Source organism: Budorcas taxicolor, chromosome 2 (genome assembly GCF_023091745.1).
Source record: "Budorcas taxicolor isolate Tak-1 chromosome 2, Takin1.1, whole genome shotgun sequence".
NCBI classification, from domain to species: domain Eukaryota; kingdom Metazoa; phylum Chordata; class Mammalia; order Artiodactyla; family Bovidae; genus Budorcas; species Budorcas taxicolor.
The window spans coordinates 49913019-49939167 of NC_068911.1; the positions used below are offsets into that span (position 1 = coordinate 49913019).

The 26149-nt window shown below is 37.8% G+C and overlaps 1 protein-coding gene across 2 annotated transcripts in view; it reads right to left on the reverse strand.

Moving 5' to 3' along the window:
- Positions 1 to 6178: 6178 nt before the first annotated feature.
- Positions 6179 to 26149, reverse strand: part of NAB1 (NGFI-A binding protein 1) — a 46574-nt gene continuing 26603 nt past the window's right edge. The window contains exons 3-8 of one of the 2 annotated variants that reach the window (XM_052635534.1): positions 24931 to 25064; positions 22308 to 22359; positions 12524 to 12613; positions 10706 to 10868; positions 8174 to 8290; positions 6179 to 6617 (exon numbers count right to left, since the gene is read on the reverse strand). In XM_052635534.1, coding sequence (XP_052491494.1) covers positions 6529 to 6617; positions 8174 to 8290; positions 10706 to 10868; positions 12524 to 12613; positions 22308 to 22359; positions 24931 to 25064 — 645 coding nt within the window. In that variant the 3' untranslated portion in view covers positions 6179 to 6528. The remainder of the gene's footprint in view (positions 6618 to 8173; positions 8291 to 10705; positions 10869 to 12523; positions 12614 to 22307; positions 22360 to 24930; positions 25065 to 26149) is intronic. The other variant, XM_052635533.1, reaches the window with a different exon arrangement.

Here is a 26149-nt window from a genome sequence, read left to right on the forward strand (position 1 = left end):
AAGTGTCAGACATGACTGAGCGCCTAAACAACAGTAAAGCTGGGTGCTGTCTGCTTTCTTTTAACTTGTTTGTGTTTCAGAATTTTCCATAATAAAACTTTAGAAACAAACAAAAAAAGAAACAAAGTAACAATCTTTATATTTGAGGGTGTCAGTTCCTTGCTGCTTCTTTCCTCAACCTTCTTTAATTGTCTCACCGGAGCCCTCACATCGGTCCACATAAAGGAGCTGGAGGCAACTTTGGGGTTTTAAATACACAGAGCTTTTCTTTCCTAAAGGACAGAAACCAAAGCAGAAACAATTGTCACCCGCAAATTAATTCCTTCTCAAGGTATCAATGAGCTTCCAAACCTCTCAACGTAGTTTTCCTTTCATAAAAAGAGGAAATCAGTGCAACTGTGCTGGTTTGTGGAAAGGGATTAATTAGGTCACAACTGTAATGATAGTGTGCAAGCTTTCAATAAAGGTGTTACTTCCAGAATTTTTCCACTCAGTCCAGGAAAGGAGAATAAAATAGATATCTATATCTAACACAAGTGAATGGTTTTTAAAAACTCTTAGGAATTGGAATCAAGTATCTGGTTTTATCAGTGATAGGTCTATCTCACCAGTCAAGCTGTCTTCTCACTGATAACAATCAGAAAGATGTGCTCCAACTTGAGAATTAGCTGATGCATGCAGAAGTTCCATCAATCATTGTATGAGCATGTTCTGATAGAATGGCTGGCTGAATTCAGAAAGGAAGACGACCCTGTCCATTTTAACTGCTGATGGAAAACATCCTCACATTATGCTGTCAGAGACTTAAGGGTAGAAAGCGTGCTGTACCTCTTCTTTAGAATTGTAACTGAAATGATGAGATGTCGGAGGGCTTACAGTATAAGAACATGCCACCAAAAAAACATCACTTTGTCTTCTGGGAAGGCTACTAAGTAACAGGGTATGGGGCTAGACCACAGATGTCTGGTTTAACAGTTCACAGTTGAGGATGGTATGGAGTCTCAGAAAACTATAAAATCCTCAGCTGAGCCAGTTACCGGTAAGATTCCACCTACGTGCGCACTACTTAAATATCTTCCTACATACTTGAGCCTAAATGACCTGTCAGCAGAGGGTGTCTGTGACAGTTGCAAGAGAATGGCCTTGCTTGCTTAGGATTGTGTGTGGGTGTTGAACATGGCACTTTTAAGCATAAATTTATGAGGTGCAAACTTTTAATGCAAAGATGACTCATAAAGTTTCAGAATGTGTAAATATGAAGCACAATCTAACTTATACCGTCACTGGTGCTCACCCACAGTAAAACTAGCCTTGGTAGATTACCAAATTGTTTGGACTACCAGGAAATTGACAAAAATCTGTCACTCTTCATAGGCTGATGAGAAAAATTCTTGGGCTGATTGTTAACACTTGCGTGGTGGTATCATCTTGAACCAGTGTTACACGTACTTAATCTGCATTTTGCAATATTATGTTTGATGGCAGCATTCAATTAACTCTATTTCTGATATTGTGAAATCAATTCTTTTGAGAACCTACACTGGAAAACTTAAATAGACAGCAATTATATAGTAGAGTAAAAAAATTCGAGGTAACTTCTCACTTAAGTGTCTGGAATCAGGCAGTAAGAATAAAAGAGAAAAAGGATAACTAAACATTTGATCTGAATGTTGCGGTGAAACTAAGATCAGTATCTTTTGTAATTCATTTGTGATGTTCCTGGAGAGTTTTATACAGTTGCTACAAAAATGTCATAAAAATTTCCCCTAATTAAGATGAACTGGTAAAAACTACACCTTTAACCTTATTGGGAGTAATACTTGGAAGCAGATTGTTTAGCTGTCAGAAAAATAACCTTGGAAACTGTGATCAAACAGACACAACCAGGAGACCTAGAATTCAACAGGATATTGTTTTAATGATTCAAAATTGTGGCCTCAGGAGACAGGAGGAGTATGAAAGAAAATATAAGGGATTTTTAAACCAATTTTGTAAATGGAACCAATGGATTATTCATAGTTCCCTAAAAATTGCTAAACTTACAGATAGAAAAAAATTTATAAGATAAACTTAAAACACAGTAAGTTTTTAGATTCTAACTTTAATAAGTTGATAATGAATTTACAAAATAAATTTCTGATTAGCTTTTTCTGCACAAAAAATTTAAAACACCATAGAGGTGGTTTTTTCTTTTTAAAAATTCTTTCATAAGTCAGTAGAAACAGAGGCCAGAGAAGAGATTTTAAAGCTGTAACTGGTGCATACTCAAATAAAAACACTACATTTAGCTTTTGATCGCGTCAATGTAAAATAAGAATCATCTTGTAGAGCCACTAAGAAAATAACAGTAAGGTTTTCTGAAATTAAAACATATTTATAATAAAAAACGAATTTCTGGACACTGGATCATCCTTTTATTAAGTCTGGAGGCCCACTTAAGATTATCTCATTTATGAGAACACCCACAGATAGTAACAAATAAATAAGTCTGATTCCCTGAAACACCACCCATGCACACAGCTGGACCATAAGGTGGTTTTTAGTTAAACAGCAGCTACCATATTTGGTCTTATGCTTCAAGCTGTTACAAACACAAAAATGTTTGCTCAACTCTAACTTCAGCTATTTACTGATGAATTCACTTCCTATAAGAGATAGACCTCCTGAGAGTTTCACTAGGTTACTACCTCGGTTGATTTTCTTTTGAAGAGTCAGTGCAGTATTAGGTGAAGTCACAAGCACAATGGGTATTGTGTCAGTAATACTTAAACATTTGAGTAGCCAAGTGAGCAGACCACGTTAGGAAATTCTTTACATGCTTATTTAGGCTTCAGCTCTTAAACTGTAAAGGTTCACTAGGTGCTCATAATCACCAAATCCTAGAGCTTTTCCCCAGGCGGTTTTACTAATTAAGGACAGGAAAAAGCATAAGCCTTAATACTGAGGCCTAGTTACATTAACACTTTGCAAATATTAATAAGTTTGCAAAGTCTTAGATCCTGATGTTCGCCCTTTTTATTGATTTAGTTGGTTAGATACGGTGGGTAGTTTTCAAAATGTCTTTGTAACCTCATTAAGTGAGAACAATATAAACCAAAGTCTCTTTCTGACAGAAGAGTCAACTGAGTACGTGCCTGCCAAAAACTTCACAGAAATGCAGGCAGCTGACAATAATATTTAGTCTTAACACATTAAGCCCCTGCCTTTTCACAAGTTCAATGGGACTGTCAAAAGAATGATTATCCATGGCAAGCATTATTTTGAAGCTTTTAAAAAAGTGACCTCCAAGTGAAATGCAAGCCCACTACAGCTTTATAGGCACATCCCATATCTTTCCAGTCCTGGCTTATCGCCAGCCTCACTCACTCAATGCGCTTTCTTTCACCTGTAAAGCATGTACTCCCGTAACGCCTACTGAACACAGAATTCACTTAAATGTCAGTTCCTTATTTATCCCTCTGTAACACAATGGAATCTGGATTTTATCTGAGTGACAAATACTTCCCATTCAACTAGGTATTGGGTTCCCAAAGGGCAAAGTTCACATCTTGTATTTTTTTTTTTCTGTGGCCTCCACCCTCACCCGAGCCACTGGCTCTGTGTTGAAGCTATTAATCTACCAAACTCACCCATTACAATTTCACAGCAAGGCTTTTGCTAATTCTCTACCACAGGTTAGTTCAATTTCATATACAGCCCTTAATACTGAGGCCAAGTCACATTAACACTTTGCAAATATTAGTATGTTTGCAAAGTCTTAAGTCCTAATGATTCAGTTGGTTAGACGCGGTGGGTAGTTTTCAAAATGTCTTTGTAACCTTCTTGTGAGAACAATATAAACCAAAGTCTCTGACAGCCGGTGTAAACCGAGTGGCTGCCTGCCGATAACCTTACAGAGAGGAAGGCGACCGACAATAACAGGCTTAAGGCAGCAGCCCCTGGCCCTGGCACTCAGTTCAGTTCAGTTGCTCAGTCGTGCCCGACTCTTTGCAAGCCCAGACCAGACGAGCGGGGAGACAGGCAGGCTAGTACTGCTGCGAGGAATGCTATGCAGAAAACTACATAGATGTGTGAGGCACAGAAAGTCTTTATTGCCACAGGAAGCAAGTGCACTCATCCCACCTCACCTACAGCTTTTAGAGTCACGGAAACGAGGACTTCACATAGTAAAATACAACACAAGACTTGGAGAGAAATGGTCCCTTGGACTATATTGGCTGTAATACTGAGGTAACCAATTGACCTTGTTCAATGAAAATACCTCTAACACAATGAAAAAATTGACTAGTTATAACACCCAATTCATATATACAATTCAAATAAAAATATATATTATTTGCTTCAATGTATAGCAAGTTCAATACATTAGTGTTTACAAAATAAAAACTGTATTCTACTGAAATTTTTCTTGTGCTTCCCCCTTATCGCTAAGCACAAACAAAACCAGAAACGTATGATACTTAAGGAAACTTATTCATGGATTTAAAGATGCAGTTTGTGTGGTTGTGAAAGACAGATAAATATTAGTTGGAAGATCACCACATCTTTAAAAATTGTTGCTTATTAAAATCTACAAACTTGAACTATAAGACACAATTAAAAAAAAACCCACAAAATTTCTCAAAATAGATTAGAATACAGGAAACGTTTCATGAAACTACTGAGATACTAACCAGTTCTATGGCTAATATTAAAAACTGAACAATCTATGTAAATCATATTCATACTACTTCTACAGACAGGGAACAATACAACCACAATTATCAACCTCAAGCTAGCAACAAAGTTGCAAGGTCCATAAAAAGCTTCTTCAGTGGGCAAAACACTATGGTACAATTAAAACATTGAAGAAGGGAAAAAAGCCTTTTAATCGTATAAAAGTTGTTTACCGGTGTTTCCACTGTAAAGCTATTCTACAAATCAACACGAAAAAGGAATTATATATGTGACAGTGATCAGAGGCTACAGTGCAGACGTTTCATCTAACATCTGGCTGATGAATTTTAACATAACAGACTGTAACTTGATATTTTTATTCAGTTATGACTCAGAGCAGAACTGAAAACAAAAACACATACATACTCCAAGTCAATACGCTCTCCTGGGCAATCTCTGGGCTTAAATCTGGAGGAAGGAGGTAAAGCTGTCAAACATCTTCTCCTCTTAAACCAACAGAAAAATATACATTGGTAGAAATAGTATTTGTTTTCCACTATGGATTCCAATGGGAAATTTTGATAAGTATGCAAGCACGTTATTAACATTTAAGCACACTGTCATATATATGTATATACCCCACTAACTAAATAGGGAGAATCAAAACAGATTTTCAAGTTAAAATGAGTTTTAAGAAAACACTGCATTCATAAATCCGAAAGTATACAAAAATGAAACTGTAAAATAAATAATGAATATAGGTGTCAACTAAACCTCCACAGAAATATGCCTGCAAGTGTGGATGCACTGGTCGCCCACAACTGTGAACAGTTTGGATGGGAATATGTCCCCAGGGAGAACCATCTAGCTTCTCTGACTCTGGCACGTAGAAAAGGATTTTCTACGAACAAGAATTTCTGGAAATAAAACAGTGATTACTCTACTATGTATATAGCCTTTGTTAACAGTCATCATTCTTATCACATTTAGGGTTAACTTACTAAGTCTTAATCTATATAACACATTCTGAAATGACAACGTTTAAGTCACGGCTTTTATGCATCAGTCCCATCTGTTTCAGGTTCTCTGTCCAAGGAGCAGCTTCCTATTTTTGTTATATTTTAAGTAGCTATCATAGTATGCAACCTGGATCAACCAGGTAGGAGAGATTTTTCTACTCTATTGCTCATCTTTTTAACTCTACTCCAGTATTTATTAACTACTGCCTAATTAAGCCAGTAAAAATGACATCTGACTGCTAAGAAATGAGACATTTCCTATTTAAACAAAATCAGTTTTATCAGATATTAAAACTACAACATTTTCCTTGGCTTAAATTGAGTATCTGCTTTCCATTTTTCTAAAGTCATTACAACCTTGCCAACAACTACATCACTTAAACTTTCTTTTCTATGACTGCAAAGATTCTAAACTCTGACGTACAATAATATTTACGTAAAACACTTAAAGCAGACAAAGAAATTTCAAGTAAAATAAACTTTATCCACATCTATTGGTCCGAACAGGTCTCAACATCTACATTTTACCTCTATAAATTACACAAATACATTGTACATTCTTAAATAATGAATGCTTACAGTATTAATTTGTAAGCCTTTCCACATAAAATGACTTCCACAGGAATGTGGATCAGTATTTCTGTTACAGCTTGCAACATTCTCTCAGTTTACTCCTTTGTGGCTGCAGTTTTGTCTTCCTGGTTTCCACAGACTACTGTATCAGTCCTTATGCTTTGGCTATGAAATCTGTTTGTGCTGAGTGAGGCAACATTGGTTATTAAGGCTTATTTCTATGATGGGGCATTATCCTTAACTCTGATGCCATTTCCAGACAACAGTGGAAGAGCCACGGCTATCTTGAATCTTCAGGCTCTGTTTTGATGACCTTCTTTTCCAAAGTAAAAGCTGAGTGAGGATAGTCTTTTAAAATCCCAAGGCTCTCTGTTTAAAAATGGAAACAAAATATATTAATACTTTAAATCAAAGGTCACAAAAAACCAAAAAGGAAACCCCAAAATCAAACCCCAAAGCAAGCAGTATCAACTATTTGTAACTGCAATTCCGTACAAAATTTTTATGCTTATAATATTGTGGCTAAGATTTTGGATTCTGGATTTATACTCCATTTTTACCAATTACTAGCTGTATACATCTCTAGGCAAGTTACACATCTCTCTCAGCCTTAGTGTCTTCATCTATAAAATGTGGATTGGATCTATACACGGTAGTATGAGACCTAAATTACAAAACGCACGTAAAGCACACAGCATATAGGACCTACTGATTTTTATTCAATGCTTGGTCCAAAGTGATAAATAAAATATCTAAAATAAAACTGGTTGCTCACATACAACAAAGTTACTGGCCAAAATATTTACTACCAATGAAGACAGAGGCAGAAAGTCATTTTTCATGTTTAAACATGGGACTACTTTTAAGTTTCTCTAGCCACAAAACCTTAATGTGGGAGAAACAGGGATAAAAGAATGAAGATTCTATTTTTCATAAGGACTCATTCCTTAAGAGTTACATGAATAATTATTTGAACCTCAAATACACACTACAGAATGACAATAAAATGTAGTATTTATTTATGTGAGGTATTAATACTGGGGGATACACACATACACATATACACTTGAAAAAGGATTCTAGAAAAGCAACAACATTAATAGCTTATCTGAGATTAGGAAGTTGACTTTGTGAATTTCCCTCTCTGTACAGAAATTTAGCATACAAAGAGTAATAGTAGCTACCATTTACTGAATTCTTATCAGCCAGGCAATTCATACAGGTTATCCTGTTTAATCCTCCTAACTACTCAATGAGGCAGAAATTATGTTTTACAGATGAGACAACTGACTTCAAGTGGCTCCTAAAGTTACTTTAACTCAAAGCCTGAACAATACTGGATTCTTTCAAATGGTGCTGGTCTCTAATGCCTTTAACTCTCACTCACTTTGCTTGGATAAAAACATGAAAACACCAGGCTATACGAGGGACAGCTTGCCCTTTTATGGAGTTTAGTTTACTTCTGAAATACAAATATCACCCCCAAATGCAGCTGCATGAAAAGTTTAGATTTTAGAAAAACACAAGGGGTTTTCTTAGCATGAGAGCAAACATATAATCAATCAATTTCATATTATGAAAGGCTGGAACAGGGAATATAATATCTAAAGCCAGTCATTTATTACCTGGTTTACAACCCTGCATAAAGCCGCCACTCATGTCATAGGTAATCAAAGTAATCTCAGCCTTCAAGTGCTTTTCCTTCTCTATTTTTGGGAATATCATGTTTTCAAAAAACAATACAAAACTGGCTATTAATACGGCAATCTGTTATTTCCAAGGTGAGAAAACTGACTAGTAACAGTGTTAGCAATGACCCCTTTTTAAGGAGGGATAAACAGAAGTTAGGAGATTAAAATCAAAATACGTTTTATTTAACTATTACTCCCTCTAATCACATCCTGATGAGTGAGACGCATTTTCACCTGATGAGTGGGACTTTGCCTCACTGGAGTAATGTCTACTCAGCTCCCCATCCACCACAAAATGATGGGGTTGTCTGTTCTGTAAATTAGGCATTCGGAGATTCAAAGGTCTTTCTCCTAATGAAAAGAAAAAAAGGAATATGAATAATTAAAAATGCATCACAGCTTTCTTAAAAATAAGTTTCCACGAATTGCCTGAACACTCCTTAACTAAGTACGGAAAGTCAACAGGCACTGAAGAAGTTAAATGCTAGCTGGAGAAATAGTTAAGATAATGATTTAGGAAGAAAATGGCAATTCATGCTGGTTTCACAATTTATTGTTCTGTCAGGACATTTCAACAAGCTAATCACAAATGAAACAAAAGATTGAGATTTCCAGGCACTTTCTTATTAGTGCAACCATTTTACCAAGGTAGGTCATTAACCACATAATAACAAATACTATAGACACAGAAATCTCTTCTGTGGCTCAGATGGTAAAGAATCTGCCTTCAATGCAGGAGACCTGGGTTCAGTCTCTGGGTCGGGAAGATCCCCTGGAGAAGGGAATGGCAACCCACTCCAGTATTCTTGCCCGGAGAAGCTCATGGACAGAGGAGCCTGGTGGGCCACAGTCCATGGGATTACAAAGAATTGGACACTCTTTGCAACTAACACTTTCACACACAGACACAGAGATGGCTTCAAGCCAATTGCCAATTACTAGAACAACAGCAAAACCTATGGCAAAGCCAGGAAAAGATGTAATTAGCACAGATATGGTAAAAAATGTCTCATACACCAAATCATATTCCCTATCATAAACCTAAATCCATCACACTTAGCAAACTGCTGCCCTGCACTGGAATATTCTGGTGTCACAAATGAGAGTAACAAATCTTTCATTAATGTCTTTGATTCTTAACTCTCGGGATTCCCTGGTGGCTCAGATGGTAAGGAATCAGCCTGCAGGGCAGAAGACCTGGGTTCGATCCTTGCGTCAGGAAGATCCCTCAAGGGAATGGCTACCCACTCCAGTATTCCTGCTTGGAGAATTCTATGGACAGAGAAGCCAGGTGGAGTACAGTCCATGGAGTTGAGAAGAGTTGGACACAACTGAGTGACTAACATTTCTTAACTCTAATCTTAACTGTCAAGGATGACTGGGGAAGTTAAAAAAGACCTCCACTAAAGTTTCTGTAATATTTTAAAGGAACAATGTTCTTCACCACTACTCTGATCTGCTAACATGTAATGTTTTACTCTATAGTTGAAGAAGGCTGGTTAGGATGGTATTGCTATTTAGAAATTTTATTTTTTTGACTATAGTAACCACTCTCTAAAAAAGTATAACAGTAATACATAAAAAGGGTCCTACGAAGTTGCTTTTCTTTCCACACTATCACTATTTGAAACTAGAGGATCTACTCTGATACTTCGATGCTATCCATCTTTCTCCATTCAAGCATAAGCCGCAAGGAAGCAGGGTCTATCTGACTTACTGCTACATTTTCAGTGTCTAGAAGTGTGGCACACAGGAGATGTAAACAAATATTTGCTGAATAAGTGAATGACAGTCACTTGGAATTTTCTTCATGTGTGGATACAAATGAAGTAATTTTAAAAATGGTAAAAATACTCAAGAAGCAAAGCCTTTTACATCTAAAGAGTTTAAGAGAACAATTTCCAAAGTATATATGCCACACAAAATATCTTCCGAGTCTATAGAACAATGTGAAGCCTGAAAGAAGATAACATTTCTGCAAGTCTCTCCCTTCTTATACTCTCTCCAAATCTCTATTTGTCATAGTATTTTAGACACAGTTACCACATTCTCTGAGGAACCAAATGTTATAAATTTCAGACAAATCTGCTTATGTAGTCTTAAAAAAAATACAGTTCTAGTCTTTTAAAAAACGATCAACATCTCCCATGGAATTCACTTCTTCAGGAAAAATGATCTGTGCTATTCACATCTCCCATTCCCATCCACCCTCTACGAAATACATGTCAGTTACACGGGGCAGCTCTTGTTTGGGGCTGTGGTGCTAGGGAAGCCTACTGAGAGTCCCTTGGACTGCAAGCAGATCACAACAGGCCATCCTAAAGGAAATCAACCCTGAATATTCACTGGAAGGACGAATGCTGAAGCTGATGCCCCAACACTTTGACCACCTGATGCAAAGAGCCAACTCACTGGAGAAGACCCTGATGTTGGGAAAGACTGAGGGCAGGGGGAGAAGGGGACAACAGAGGATGAGATGGTTGGATGGCATCACAGACTCGATGGACATGAGTTTGAGCAAGCTCCGGGAGATAGTGAAGGACAGGGAAGCCTGGCGCGCTGTAGTCCATGTGGGTCTCAAAGAGTCAGACACAACTTAGCAACTAAACAACAAGGTTAAAAAAAACTACAAATTAAATTTGCAGGCAGAATTCTTTCCTCTTTAGAAAAGGGGACAGTTTAAAAATTTTGATAGAGAGCTATAATAGCATTTTGGAAAGTGCGCCGAGCAGCTGGCATTAGAGGTGTGGGCCCCTCAGGGTGTACCTTGTCCCTCAGCACTGTCTGGCGCCAAGCCATTGGGGCTGTGCTCGTCTGAGCTCTGCCTGTATAGTCCTGCAGACAGTCTTCTTTCAGCATGCTGCAGTCTGTCATAGCCAGCTTGGGTGCAGAGGAACTCCATCTGCTTTGCCATCACCTTTTCAGGCTGCTAGTAAGTAAAGCGAAAATAAAATAACTAAAACATCCTAGATTTTTAAATGGTTTAAAGATGCCAATTTCAGACTCCAGCAAATATATTTAGTATTCATTAAAATTAGTTCACACTTCATGTGGTATACACGTTCCATAAATATGCACTGATGTCTATATCATCATGTTAAAACACAGAATGTTGGATTTTGTACAAAAAGAAAAAAAGCTTTCTGCTCAATCCTACAAAGAGAATTCCATTCTAGCTCAAAAGCAGAATAACCTTAGCTTTGTTTTCCAAGGTACCAAGTCCTTTTAAAGATTTTTCTTTTAAAAAGAACCTCAGAGCAATAGCACCATCTGCTATAAACTGCCTCTAACACAGGGTGAAATCTTGGCATTTTAATTTTAGGATCTGGCAATACACAAACTCCGTTATGATGACAGTATGTTTGGGGGAGAAAAGGTGTAAAACGGCTGTCTAGAAGAACACGACAAACACACCTCCCACTAAAATTAAACAATGCAAATTATGCAGAAAAACCTCAGTGCCAAGGAGGATCTTCACCTTCATCATGGAATAAAACTGCAGTATTTTCCAACCACTCATCAAATGACATGTTTTAAAATACACAATTAGTTGGCTGACATATAAATTTATCTCTGCATGTGTTTTCTAAGTCCCTTCTCTACGCACTGTTCTAAATTACCTGTGTGAGATATTCAGAGCACCGTATTTGTGATATTTTGCCAAGGAGGTAATAGTCCAAAGGCACAGATATGAATCACTGCCATGCTACACAGAAGATTCATACATAGGAGGCTCATACAAGGAATATGCTATATAAAATTAGTTACAATAATCCTGATTCACAATAGCAAAAATCAATAGGTGAAATATGCTAACACATAAAATTACTCATAAAATAGAATAGAAGCTTAGACTATTTTTCTGAATCAAATAAACCAGATTAAAAGGAATCATAACTTCTAATTCATTTATTACTAATTAATAAAATTTCAATAAGATTTCTGGAGGAGGAAAATTTATTTTTCACGCTCTTCACATGAAAACACAAAACTTGGCACCACTAAATCTGATCACAAGCAGATTCGTCATTAGAAGTGAGAAGATCAATAAGAATAAAACTTACAGTACCTACTAAAAGGCAGAAATGACTTTTAAAAATGTTAATTCCTGTGTACACAATAAAATTACTTAGTAGCAAAAGCACCTGAAAGTACCTATTAGTTTTTCATGATACATGAATTGAAATGATTCAACAGTAGCAACAATTTACTATTGCTATTTTACTGAGAACTAGAATTGTTTTATTTCATAGCTGAAATACACACAGAGTCAACATGGCTGTTTTCCTGGTATCAAGTTGCTTCTTCTGAGTTTTCTTAAGCAGAGAATCTGTCTTACTTCCTACAAAACTAAAAAGAATAAACAAGTAGCAGATACTGGGTTCTGCTCACAAAACAGACCAAACCTAGCTGATACTGCTATCTTGCTGACACAACTGTGGATCAGATGACACTGTAAAAACAACCAGGAATAAATTTAGTCTTTGGATGAAACTGAATTTAAAACTGAAGCTAGCTGAAGGGGCCATTGAGTTTTTCACCCACCGAAGCTGTTATGAAGTGTTAACTCATGGCTGACGTTACCTGTGAGCTAAGAGCAGTGAGCTCCTCACTCTTAGCTTTAGCCTGCTGGAAGAGTGTCTGCACAGAGTCCTGGAAATCTGGAAACCCATCCTGTGAGTCAAAGAATATGTACTTTTTACTTCAAAATAACCATATTATCAAAAACTCAGAAGATGAAGCAAAGAAATCCATCTTTTAAATCCTGATACCTGAATAATCAAGATTAAGATTTTAACATACAATACTTCATTTCAGTCTTTCATGGTGCAATTAATTACCTATTGCCACAGCTGCAACCTCAATAAAACATAGATGTTAAAAGATAAAAAAGTTTATACATTCACAGCGGTTTACACTGAAACACAGATTTTATGATCACTGCTAATAATAATTATATAACATTTCATCTGGTGGTTTGACTGTTTATTCATCATCTTCATATTGGACATTTAGATTATTTGCCTTATTTTTGGTTTTATGAAAAATACTGCAAAAACACTTTCACAGAAATAACATTTTCTATAGTTCAGATTATCTAATACGACAGATCACCACAAGGAGAACTGGTACAAAAGGATGAACACCTTTATGTCCATCACAGATGTTCCTCAAGGGCCTTTACTGCTTCACTGCACCGTAAGCAAAGCATGACAGCTTTCCTCGCCAGTACTGGGTGGTGGTGTCTTAATTTTTGCCAATTTATATTTTTGTTTTGATAAGTCAAAACAATTTAACTTTACATATTGTAGCTATACTGAATATACACTTAGATTTTACTTTGTGATTTCCTCTATTACAATTCAAAAGACATTCTCTTTTGGAGATTTGAGAGGTATTCAACTCTACCCTCTAGTTTTCTAAAGCTTTATTCTACTGTTTCTTTCGTTTTTAAAATGTTAACTCTCTAACCTATCTGGAATTTATTTTGTTATACGTAATGTGGTAAAGATCCAAAGTAAACTTCCAACCCAGATTTCTGCGGAATCCTTCCAAGCTGACTTAACGTTTCTTTTACCATTTCACATGACGCACAGTGAGGGGAGGAATCAGAAAGACCTCTACCTGTGTTCTGCCTCCACCACCACTTACTAGCTACACGCCACTGGATGAGTAACTTAGCCCTTCTGAACTTCAGTGTCTTCATATGGAGAATCAGGGTAAGAGAACCTATCTACCAGGGCTGCTGTGAGAGAAAGCAAATGAGATATTGCCTTAGCATACAATAACTACTGAATAAATGTATCAGTTGGTATTCTTATATATACTTATTTATATCTATCCTTACATTAAGTAGAGTGTACTTGGGGCACTTTACTCTTGGATAACACTTCAACTTATTTCCATTTTATACCATACATATATACATATTATATATATGCAAACCCATTTACTAATTTTATCAAATTTCTTTGCCTGTTTAGTGCTCCATATAAAATTTATAACTACAAACATCATGATAACATGGTTTTACTAACTCTACTAAAAATTACTCAAGAGATCCTCAAAGATATTGTCATTAACATCCAAAACATTTTTCTCCTTGTTTGATAAAGCTTTATGTTGTAGCAAAGGGTGAATAATGAAAAACTAAAATTGTTATATAAAACAGAGCAGAAAAAGATGTAATAATAACACATTATTTATACTATTTCAAGTATGAAATACTGATTCATACTTTCCCCATCAGGGTCTTTTCAAAAAATTATTTCTCTACTGTAAGTCTCATGCTTTCAAATATTACATCTACTAAAATTCATTTCCTAATAATTATTAATAATTGCCCATTTAAAAAAATTCAGAGACATGAAATAAAGTAATTTAGAGTCAAGAGAAAATAAATTTAACATCTTGAAATAGGCTTATGTAGCTCCATGGTGGGTTGATATACAGTCTTTTTAAATTGAAAATAGCCACCTTTCTAGGCCTGTACAAGACCAAGGACCCTGGGCTTAAAGGAATGCATAGAATACAACCACTAACTGAACTAGAATGAATTTTATACAAGTGGGTATAATTTAAATGAAAAGTACACTTTTCTTAGTCATTCCACTTTTCACCTGAGAATTTATTTAGACCTAAAACCCAGCTTTATCTTTGACAAATCCTCCTTTAAATTCGCAAGTTCAATGAGGTAAGCCAGCAGAAAATAACATCCGTAAGAGCAGCTATCATTTTTCAGGTGCCTACAATCAACCAGTTTCCTAACTATGTCCTCTGTTTTACTTGCATTGTCTCATTTTATCCCACAAACAACCCTAGAGTTCCCTCATTTTATAGCTACAGACACTGGCTTCAAAGCCTATGTCAGAACCATAAAATCCTTGAGTTGCCACCTTTGTGAAACTAACAACAGTTACCAGAGGCATTTATTTCCTTTATTTTAGAAGACAGATACAAAAAAATTATATATTACTATGATTTATGTCAAAGAATGTCCTGCCTATGTTTTCCTCTTGGAGTTTTATAGCAGCTGGTCTTACATTGAGGTCTTTAATCCATTTTGAGCTTACTGTTGTATATAATGTTAGAGAATATTCTAATTTCATTCTTTTACATGTAGGTATCCAGTTTTCCCAGCATGACTTATTAAAAAGGCTGTCATTTCTCCACCTTATAGTCTTGCCTCCTTCTTGGAGAATTGGCCATAGGTGTGTGGGTTTATTTCTGGGCTCCCTATCCTATTCCATTAATCTATTTGTCTCTTTTTGTGTGCTAATACCATACTGTTTTGATTACTGTAGCTTTGTAGTATGGAACTACCACATGACCCAGCAATTCCACTCCTGTGTATATATCCAAAAGAAACAACACTCATTTGAAAAGATACATGCATCCCAATGTTCACAGCAGCATTATTTACAATGGCCAAGACACAAGAAGCGACCTAAATGTCCATCAGCAGACGAATGCAAAGTTCACCTCACTGCTTCCAGTTTTCCCAGTTTTTAAATGAAGATTAAAAATAGCTTAACTGCTCAACGGAAATTTGTGGGGATTAAATAAAATAATGCAAATGGTAAAGGTTTGGAAAATGCACATTGGCAGCGGTGAGGAGATAACCCTCGTCCAAGGTAAGGAGCAACGGCTGCGCTTTGCTGGAGCAGCCGTGAAGAGATACACCACACCCAGGGTATGAGAAAACCCAATTAAGATGGTAGGTGTTGCAAGAGGGCATCAGAGGGCAGACACAATGAAACCACATTCACAGAAAACTAGTCAATCCAATCACACTAGGACCACAGCCTCTTCTAACTCAATGAAACTAAGCCCTGCCCGCAGGGCAACCCAGGGCGGGTGGGTCATAGTGGAGGGGTCTGACAGGATGTGGTCCACTGGAGAAGGGAATGGCAAACCACTTCAGTATTCTTGCCTTGAGAACCCCATGAACAGTATGAAAAGGCAAAATGATAGGATACTGAAAGAGGAACTCCCCAGGTCAGTAAGTGCCCAATATGCTACTGGAGATCAGTGGAGAAATAACTCCAGAAAGAATGAAGGGATGGAGACAAAGCCAGTACTTTGGCCACCTCATGCGAAGAGTTGACTCATTGGGAAAGACCCTGATGCTGGGAGGGATGGGGGCAGGAGGAGAAGGGGACGACCGAGGATGAGATGGCTGGATGGCATCACAGACTCGATCGACGTGAGTCTGAGTGAACTCCGGGAGTTGGTGATGGACAGGGAGGCCTGGCGTGCTGCGATTCATGGGGTCGCAAAGAGTCGGACACGACTGAGCCACTGAACTGAACTGATAAAAACATATGGCTGCACCACTGTCCGGATTATTAACCCTGAGGATTCTGAAAAGCTGGGAGAACCTCAAACTCGACATGGGAAAAGTTTTTACAAAATGGACACTGCTCCATCATTAATAAAGAGAAAGAAAAGCATGCGCTAAGCAGTAATAACACAGGTCAGTGGTCTCTCTCAGCTGGGTTCCTTACTCATTCCAATTTTGTCCCAGTCTTTTGACAGTTCGTCATGGATGAGAAAACCACTGGGCTGATTGGCTTTCACTTCATGACATCGAAAGTAAGTTCAAGGTGCCCCAAAACATACAACTGAGAAATAAGAGTGAGAACGTGCCCAAGAAAACGGCCTCTTCGAATCGTGTTTGGTACAGGGCTGTTCTTAGTGTGTTCTGAAGCTCTTCCCCAGGAACCAGCTGTGCCATGCTATGAGCAATTTGTCTTCCTGCCATGTTTGGCTGCCGTCATTAATCACCGTGTTCCCTTACTGGAGAGACTCTGAGCCTGAGCACTGAGAAATTAAAAGATACAGGGTGGGGTGCTGCTCCTGACCTGACTACTCTCATCTCATTGCTCTGCACCCCCATTCCTCCTCATCCTTTCCCACCAGATTCTAGCAACTCGCTTTAAAACCGCTGCTTAGCTATCTTTAAAAAGACTTGCTCCAACAGATGTTCTTGGTCTCACACGTGCATTTTCCCTTTTTCTACTCACACTTTCTGTATGAATAGCACATTGTAATGCTTCTGTTTTTCTGATCCAGAGGGGAAGAGTCTACATCAAATTAGATCAGCTTTCCTTTCAATGAGCTTAGTAACAGCGGAGGTGGATACTCTGACCCTCCTCCCCCTCCTTCCTCACTCTCCCACCCCCACCCCACTGGGACTGCAAGCAGATGTTTCCTCTAAGTCCTTCTTTTTCAAGCCCCAATTCTCTGACTTTCTGGTCTCTATTAACACAGTTCATTCCCTTCATCCAGTTATCTATGATTGCCTTGCACTTCCAGCCCACAGAGGATCGAGAAGCCTGTCACCTCTCGTCTCTCTGCCTAGTCTCCAGCAATTTCAGGGCGCGAAGAAAGCTGGCAGGCGAGACTGGACAGCAGCAGCCCATCCAGTCAGCTGCCATCACCGGGCTGAGACTGGCGCTTTCACACATCCTCTCTCTCTTCTACGACAGTACTTATTACACGGGAGGAAATGACAGGGTTTGCTCATAGGATATGCTCCTGATTAAAAACAAAAGGCATCAACTGAATCCACTCATAACTGATGTTGTAACTGAGAGGAAGGCAAGACAGGGACTCGGGCTCTTGATTTTTCATCTCCTTTAACTTGCAATCAAGCCTTCTTAAATACGTTCTGTCACACAGTATAAAAAACTCAAACTAATTTTTCTTGATTTATTCTGCTAATCTTCCCAATGCACTGTTTTTTCTTCATTCTAAAACACGAGTATGTCAAATGGTGCTATCTTAAAAACACTTTGTAACTTACATTGTTAAATTTTCTACTCAAAATGCATACCTTCCTTGAATTAGCGAATAACTGTCATTCTTTCCTCCTCTGCTGAGACTGCCGGTCGTGTGCACGTTTTGCCATTCTTACCGTGCTAGCAGGAGGAAAGCATTTTTCTCACCTTGGGTGCTTTGTGAGTGATCATGAGCACCCAGGAGAGTGGTACCGCTTTGAAGTTTACAAGTCAGACTTAGATACGAAGGCCAGGCTCTGGCTACTAGATAGCAATGTGAAAAGGCAGGTAAGTTTCTGAGCCTTTCTGGGTTTCTCCTCGGCTGTAAGTGGAACTCATAAAGCCTTCTTACAGAGTAGACAAGGTTTGTGATAATCAATTTCAAATGCCTAGCAGGGACAGGCATGTAACAGATTCAATAAAATCTGTTATTTCCACAAATGACCCAGAGCTAGCTTTGAGGTCTCTGATGAAAAAGAATAAATGTAATAATCCATTAGCATTTTAGCTGAAAGTGGATTCACAGAGGACGGTGATCTAGCTCAACAAGAGAAATGTTCCCAAACCTCACTAACATATAGGACCAAAGAGGTTTTCCCCAGAGGCTGTATAATAAGTGACAGGCTACCCTAACAAGGCCTCCGGAAGTCAGCAGGCTTTTTTCTCCATGACTATCTCATATATTCTAGGAATTATAAAGTTCCAAACGTCCACGTTTTTTAATGTCTTACATCCCTATAGGAAGGAACACTATTCAAGAATAAGAGATTACCCTGAGTACTTCACAATATGTATACTGGCACTCAACACTGACAATCAATAAATAGTTAACTATTAGGGGGAACAACCATATAGATGTATATGAATATATATTTTTATACAAAATATTATATATAAAATATACTCTATATAATAAGAAAAATCAGACAAGGATTTTAACATTTTGTTCTATTCAACCCTTCACCAACAGATCAGGAAGATATGCCAGCAACTACTGAGCCTGAATAAAGCACGAGTTTTTTTAGTGCATTCTCGTGCATTGAAAATGGCGCAAAAGAAAATGTTTCTCTCTTTCCTTTACATGTCTATTTTGAGTTACTTCTATTTCATCTATCAGATATTACATTTCTTTTTGTTCTCCGATGTTACAGATCTTAAAAATGATCTTTTTAAGACTGAAAAAACTTAGCAACTTGGCATATATGCTCATTGGTTGCTGACAAAAATTTTAGAAAAATAAAGAAGAGAATCATTAACTTGAGCCTAGTAATTAGGAATTTTACACTACAATAAGCAAAGCTTATTTTTATAGAACTTTTTCTTAATGGAGAATTAACGAGCTAAGAATCACAAAACAATACTCTAATGAAATAAGACAAACAGTATACTCAAAGAATTGTAAAATCTTTCTCATTTACTTATGATGTCCTTTGTGTCAGCCACATATTCTGGAAAAGCTGGTCTGACTGTTCTCTAAACACACAGAGTGTTTTCTTACCTCTGTGTCTTTGCCCACGCTAGTCTTTCTTTGCAATGCCCCTCCACCTTCCACCCCACATCCCTATCTTCTGAAATCCTACCCTTCTTTTAAAATCCAGCTCAGACGGTATCTCCTCATTAAGCCTCCCCTCATCTCTTCTCATGCCAGAAATTCTACCCCCACCCCGCCCCCAGCAGCCACAGAGAAGGTAGGCATAAAGAAAGCACTAACGCTTGGTGAAGCCTTCTTAGGGGAGGAGTGACCCTATACTGCCAATACTAACTACCTCAGTATCGGCTTCCGAAACCAAATGGACAGCTCCAGGACCTCAAATCTGACTTAGAGTACACAAGAGAATTTCAAATGCCTGGCAGGGACAGGAATATAACACCATTTATGTCAGTACTGTGTATTTTACAAAGCATCACACATTACACTATATACACGTGTAGGTATACACAGGCATAACACACATTTTGCATAAATCAATGCTCTGCAATACACAAGTTAAAAAAACTAAGCAGAAACAAGACAAAAAAAATAAACCAACAAAAGTAAACAGCTGTCCTAAATTAAAAGCCAAAGTCCCTATTCATTTCTAAAGTCAAGAGTTCATTGTCTATAAGAACACTTGGGGTTTATTAGTCACTTGTCTGTTTAGGAAGCGTTAGAACAGTTATTCACAGAAAAAGGAAACAATGATTATGTCTTAGTTCTAAATCCACAACTGTGCAAATGGCTTTGGGAAGTCTAGTAAAGTAATTAACTAATCATATAGAACTGTAATTCAATCGGGGCTTCCCAGACGGCGCTAGTGGTAAAGAACCTGCCTGACAGCGCATGTTCAATCCCTGGGTCGGGAGATCCCCTGGAGAAGGGCACGGCAACCCATTCCAGTATTTCTGCCTGGAGAATCCATAGACAGAGGGGCCTGGTGGGCTACAGTCCACAGGGCTGCAAAGAGTCAGACACAACTGAAGAGACTTAAAACGCACGCATAACTCAAATATCTCCAGTGAATATAAAGGACTGGAAGGGTTGCATCTAACTTCAACCTAACACCGTGAACTCCTAAAAAGAAATCCAAAACCCTGTAACTGGATATAGAAATCATGAGCTTACATTTCAGATCAGGGCTATCGAGAGGGTCAGAAAGACTTATCAGTACAGCCTAACAAGAAAACACTATAGCTCCAACAGTCCATGAGATTCATGACCTCAGACGTCAGTGTTCACCAGTGACCTCTGAAGCCAGACAAAATGAAACCGCGGCTTGAAAATGCGAGAACAGCCTGAGTCCCATGGCGTGGAGGGTCAATGGTGAGAAAGAGAGGCAGACATATTCTCTAACAACCCAGCAGCTGACTGATTACCTTTCCCAGACACAGGGTGGGTTTTGTACCTTCCTGCCTCTAAATCCTCCAATGGCACGTGACCTTTAGTAGTTTCTTTGTTTATCCAGTTTCCCTCCTAGAGGCAGAGTCACTAAGAGATAAATCCACAGGGATCCTCTCTTATTCATTATTTTGAGATGCCACAGGGGAAAATATTTCACCAGTTAGCTCTTTCAATGGCCTTAGGGTCATTTCAGTGAGTTTTTTGAGTACTATATGTGAGGTTTAACCCATCTTAAACGTTACTTCAGAGTTAACACTGAAGTAGATTACAAACATAAGCATAATTTTTTAAAAGGTGCTCATTTTGGACAACATGTTTCTTCTGTGAGAACCACTGTGTATGGCTAAAGCTTCTAGAACGCAAAGATATTTACTCATGGCCATTCATGATTTCATCGAACAGATTTTAAGTCCTACTAAGTACAAGGCACTATTCTAAACTAAGTAAAAGTAGTGGACAGGCAGATTAAGAGCTCTATTTACACCTAATGGGGCAGACCAGTAACAAATTAGAAACACAAACGTAACAGTTTCAGAAATGGGTAAGTGCTGTGAAAACAAGCCATGCCAGGACAAAGAGCCCAGATGTGATGATGGGGCAACAGTGCCTCTTTAGAGAGGGAAGCAGGGAATTCCGAGGAAGCTCTCGGCTACAAGCTGAAGCCACGTGAAGATTGAGAGAGACCCAGGGAGAGGCGACAGCCAGCCAGCCAGCGCTGAGGCATGAGTGAGTCTGGTGTGTTCCAGGGAACAGGTCGGTCAGTGGAGCTGGGGCACAGTAAGGATGGGGAAGTGTGGAAGCAGATGAGGTTAGAGAGCCGGGTCAGAGTCAGCTCGTGCAGGGTCTTCGGTGCCTCAGGAAAAAGTGCAGATTTTATTCTAGGCACAGCAGACAGCCACTAGAAAGACTTAAGCAAGAAAAGGGATGCATGTTTTTAAAAGATTAACTCTGGCTTTGGTATAAATGAAAGATTATTGCAGGCAATCAGATGGTTAGCAAGAACAATCTGATTATGGAAATTTTTTGTTTTCCTTAACAAGAAATTAAATAATGAATGACCAAGAGTAATGACCTCTCCCCCTTGTCCAAGAGAAAAAGGAGCTGCCTGCTCTGCTTCAGAAGGGCCTTTAGAAAAGTATCAATCCAAATTAAGGAGTAGTCATTCTGAAACTAGTTATGAGAGCTCTAAGAAAAACATATTTTTCTTACTCAACTCACCTTACTATTCACAGGTCTAAAATCAGAAAGACAGCCTCAGCAGTGATACCCTAAAAGAGGCTTTTAATTACAGTGAAGTTTTCATCACTTATAGCTACTAAAGTATCACTTCTCTCAGATACTTAATATAAAGAAATGAAACTTCAGCTTCTTTGAGTCTACTTGATAAGATGACTAATGATGTAAATAAAATTATAAAAGGAACTGTTTCACCAGTGAAGACTTTTAAATGTGTAAGAAACACCTATTTACAAATCAACCTTTGATAAACTGACTGGGCACCAAGCTCATCACTGCTGTTGCCTTCTAGGAATTTTCTGAGTATCCTAGTTCAAATTACTAAGGATACTTCAAAGTGACCAAATTCTGTATCATTTTTCAGATTACACAGTTCACATTTTCTCACTAGCTGGAGGGACCATTCTTTCTTTTTCAGTTGACCTAGTAAGCAAACACTATTAGCATAAGAAAAGATAACACATAATCATACCTCTACTTTAATTCTCTTCGGGGATAATTCATCTCTCTCTCCACATTTTGACCTAAGGGGAATGAGGGAGAGAGAAAAATTTGAGAAGGTGATAAATTTGTTCTAAAGGCATCTAAATCTATAAACTTCCACCAAAACAAGTAATTCTGGAACCCTGCCACCAGAAATAAGACATTCATAATGAACATTAAGTAATGAAAAAGGGACTTTTCATCATTTCTAAGTTAACAATGGGGAAACAGACAAACACAAGTACATGATACACTTTAAAAGGGCACTACCTAAGAATGCCTAACACAGAAAACACCCAGTATTAATGAGGACTACAAAATGAAAGAGGGAAAAAATCGAGGACCATGCTCTATGCGATCCTTCATGGACCAGTACAACTTAGAATAAAATGACAACGATGACCACTTAAGATGAATGCTTAAGGCTACGTGAGAGTAAAGCGCATTTTGTCTACCTATCAAAACTATACATGCATCTTCCATTGATCTTTAGGTATCCCTCTGCTGGGAAGCTATCCCACAGAAGCACATACACAGACATCAAATATAACTGCCAATTCAACTATGGCAAGTCACACATTTTTAAGTTATACCTCAACACAAAAGATGTTAAAATGTGGAAAAACACATCTCAGCATCAACAAAACATGTATGAGGTTACTGTGGTATTACTTATAATGACAAAGGACTAGAGACAACTCATGTGTCCATCAAGGGACTAGTCAAACGAATCATGGTAGAGCCACATACTGCAGTTTCCTGCAGCTGTTAAAAAACAAACAAACAAAAAACAGTGACAAAGATGTATCTGTACTAATACAGCAAGGTCTCTAACACATGTTCAACTGAGAATGAAATACAACATAATGTAGACACATGCTACTTCTTGTTTTTTCCAAAATAAAAAGAAAAGGTGTAAGTGAGAAATACATGCACACAGACAAACACTAGACGGATGAAAAAGACTAATAAAAACTACTAACAGTGAGAAGAGGAACAGAGTAAAAAGACAGAAATGAGAGCGCAACTTTTGGCATTAGCTTTTTACTTAGTTTCAACTTACAATGTGAAAGTCTTATGCATTTTAAAATGATTCAACTTAAAATACACAAATGTAAATAAATACTATAAAAAATAAAAATCGTTGAAACCAGTGGCTTCTGGGTCTTAGTATTCAGAAGGAAGGGGGAGCAGGGTAACTGCTTTGTAATAAGCCTTATGTACTATAAGACTTAATATATCACGTACATGTACTGCTTTGATTAAAGAAAATTATTTATGTAAATGTCAGAAAAAAATTTTTTGTACAATACAGTGAAGAAAACGTCACAAAAATCAGCTCTTGAACATTCAACTCAAAAGAAAAAAATCTTGTAAATAATTCTCCAGTGTTGCTGTGTATTCTTACCCTGATCGTTTATTCTGCATAATTTTACTTGTTGCTGATTTCTTACGTATGTGGGCTCTTGACAGAACAGACGACAAAGCCACTATGAGTTAGGGAAAATAATGGTGATGAAAGCAAGTGCCTGTCTGGGTGGCTTTCAAGTTTGAACTCGCACAAGAATCATAGCAGCTACTTGTGAAAGTTTGGACTCTAAGGTTCCATCCCCAGAGGACGTGACGTATTAGAGCCGGGAAGGGCGCTCAAGATATGGTCTTTTCAACATACACTCAGTCATGCCAATTCATCTCCTCACAGAAGCAGTGGCAAGCACAGCTGATAGCGCACTGGAAATCAGGGTCCATATGAAGCCAAGTGAACAAAATCAAAATGTTCCTCTATCTATAGACAATGCTTAGGTTTTAAGTGAGAATAAGATGAAGAATATATTATGTATATGTTTACATTAAATTTTAAAATCACCACTGCTTTTCAACATGAGGTTTTTTATTTCAAACACATATTCCATACTTCACTTACTAGTAACCTAGTATTTTCCAATTTTCCTTTGCATACTGGGTAATGAAGTCTTTATCTCTTTAGCTAATCTCATCAGATGGCAAAGTGAAGTTGCTCAGTTGTATCCAACTCTTTGTGACCACATGGAACTGTAGCCTGCCAGGCTCCTCTGTCCATGGGATTTTCCAGGCAAGAATACTGGAGTGGGTTGGCCACTTCCTTCTCCAGGGGATCTTCCCAACTCAGCGATCCAACCCAGGTCCCCCGCATTGCAGGCAGACTCTTTACCGTCTGAGCCACCAAGGAAGCCCCTCAGACTGGCAAACACTTTGCGAAAGAAAACACATTCCTTTCAAAAAGAGTTCAAAAAGTGCATGTAGTTTGTATAGTATACAAATAAGTCTATAAATGCTGCTTAACTAAATCCTTTCATCACACTCAAAACCAAAGGATCTATGTGAGAGAAGAATGCTGAGAACCACTACCAGACCAAGGCTACAGTGCTAGGGAACTATCTTTCAAAAGACAATAAACAAGGATTATACAAATTAACAAAAACCACTTCAGCAACAATGTTTTGAAAATTCACTTCACTGTTGATAGAATTATTTAATTACACTTCTACTTTTCTTAAATATACTCTATCAATGGATTGTGTTTCAAGCTCTACTTTATCAAACTGCAAAAATACTGTCAGTTAAACACTTACTTGGTGGTTCTGTAAGTATATTTATAGGTGACTTCTCGAGAAATCTGCCTGGCCAGGGCAAAAAGTTCATCTCTTCTCGTCAGCAGGGCATTATCCTTTACACAGAGCTGAGCAGCTGCTTCATTAACGGTGAGCTGCATTTCAAAAGTTTCAAAAGTTATAAGCAGTTTTATTTCGTCAATATAGAAAATGTTTCACTTAAGTATATAAAAATGTCACATCATTATGTAGTTAAATCATAATTTATGAAAATCAGAATAGCCTTTACTCCGAATTAGTCTTATTGCCTAATTTCAGAAGAAAATCAAGTCACCTACACCTCTCAGAACTCAAACTAATCAACAGTCATCTTGGTTTTATTTATTTATATGCTTTATTTTTAAGTATAAGAATTTATGGAAAATAAGCAAAATAAAACGTTTGAAAATGTTCTTCATCTTTGTTTATGAGAAACCAAGGGATCTGATTATATGATGATAATATTTCCTTAACTAAAACAGAATCTATCTCAAAAATATATAAGCAGTTCATGCAGCTGAACACCAGAAAAATAAACAACCCAATCAAAAAATGGGCCAAAGAACTAAACAGACATTTCTCCAAAGAAGACATACAGATGGCTAACAAACACATGAAAAGATGCTCAACATCACTCATTATCAGAGAAATGCAAATCAAAACCACAATGAGGTACCATCTCACACCAGTCAGAATGGCTGCTATCAAACATTCTACAAACAATAAATGCTAGAGAGGGTGCAGAGAAAAGGGAACCCTCTTACACTGTTGGTGGGAATGCAAACTAGTACAGCCAATATGGAGAACAGGGAGATTCCTAAAAAACTGGAAATAGAACCACCATACGACCCAGCAATCCCACTGCTGGGCATACACACCGAGGAAACCAGAATTGAAAGAGACACATGTACCCCAATGTTCATCGCAGCACTCTTTATAATAGCCAGGACATGGAAACAACCTAGATGTCCATCAGCAGACGAATGGATAAGAAAGCTGCGGTACATATACACAATGAAGTATTACTCAGCCATTAAAAAGAATGCATTCGAATCAGTTCTAATGAGGTGGATGAAACTGGAGCCTATTATACAGAGTGAAGTAAGTCAGAAATAAAGACACCAATACAGTATATTAATGTACATATATGGAATTTAGAAAAATGGTAACAACGACCCTATATGGGAGACAGCAAAAGAAA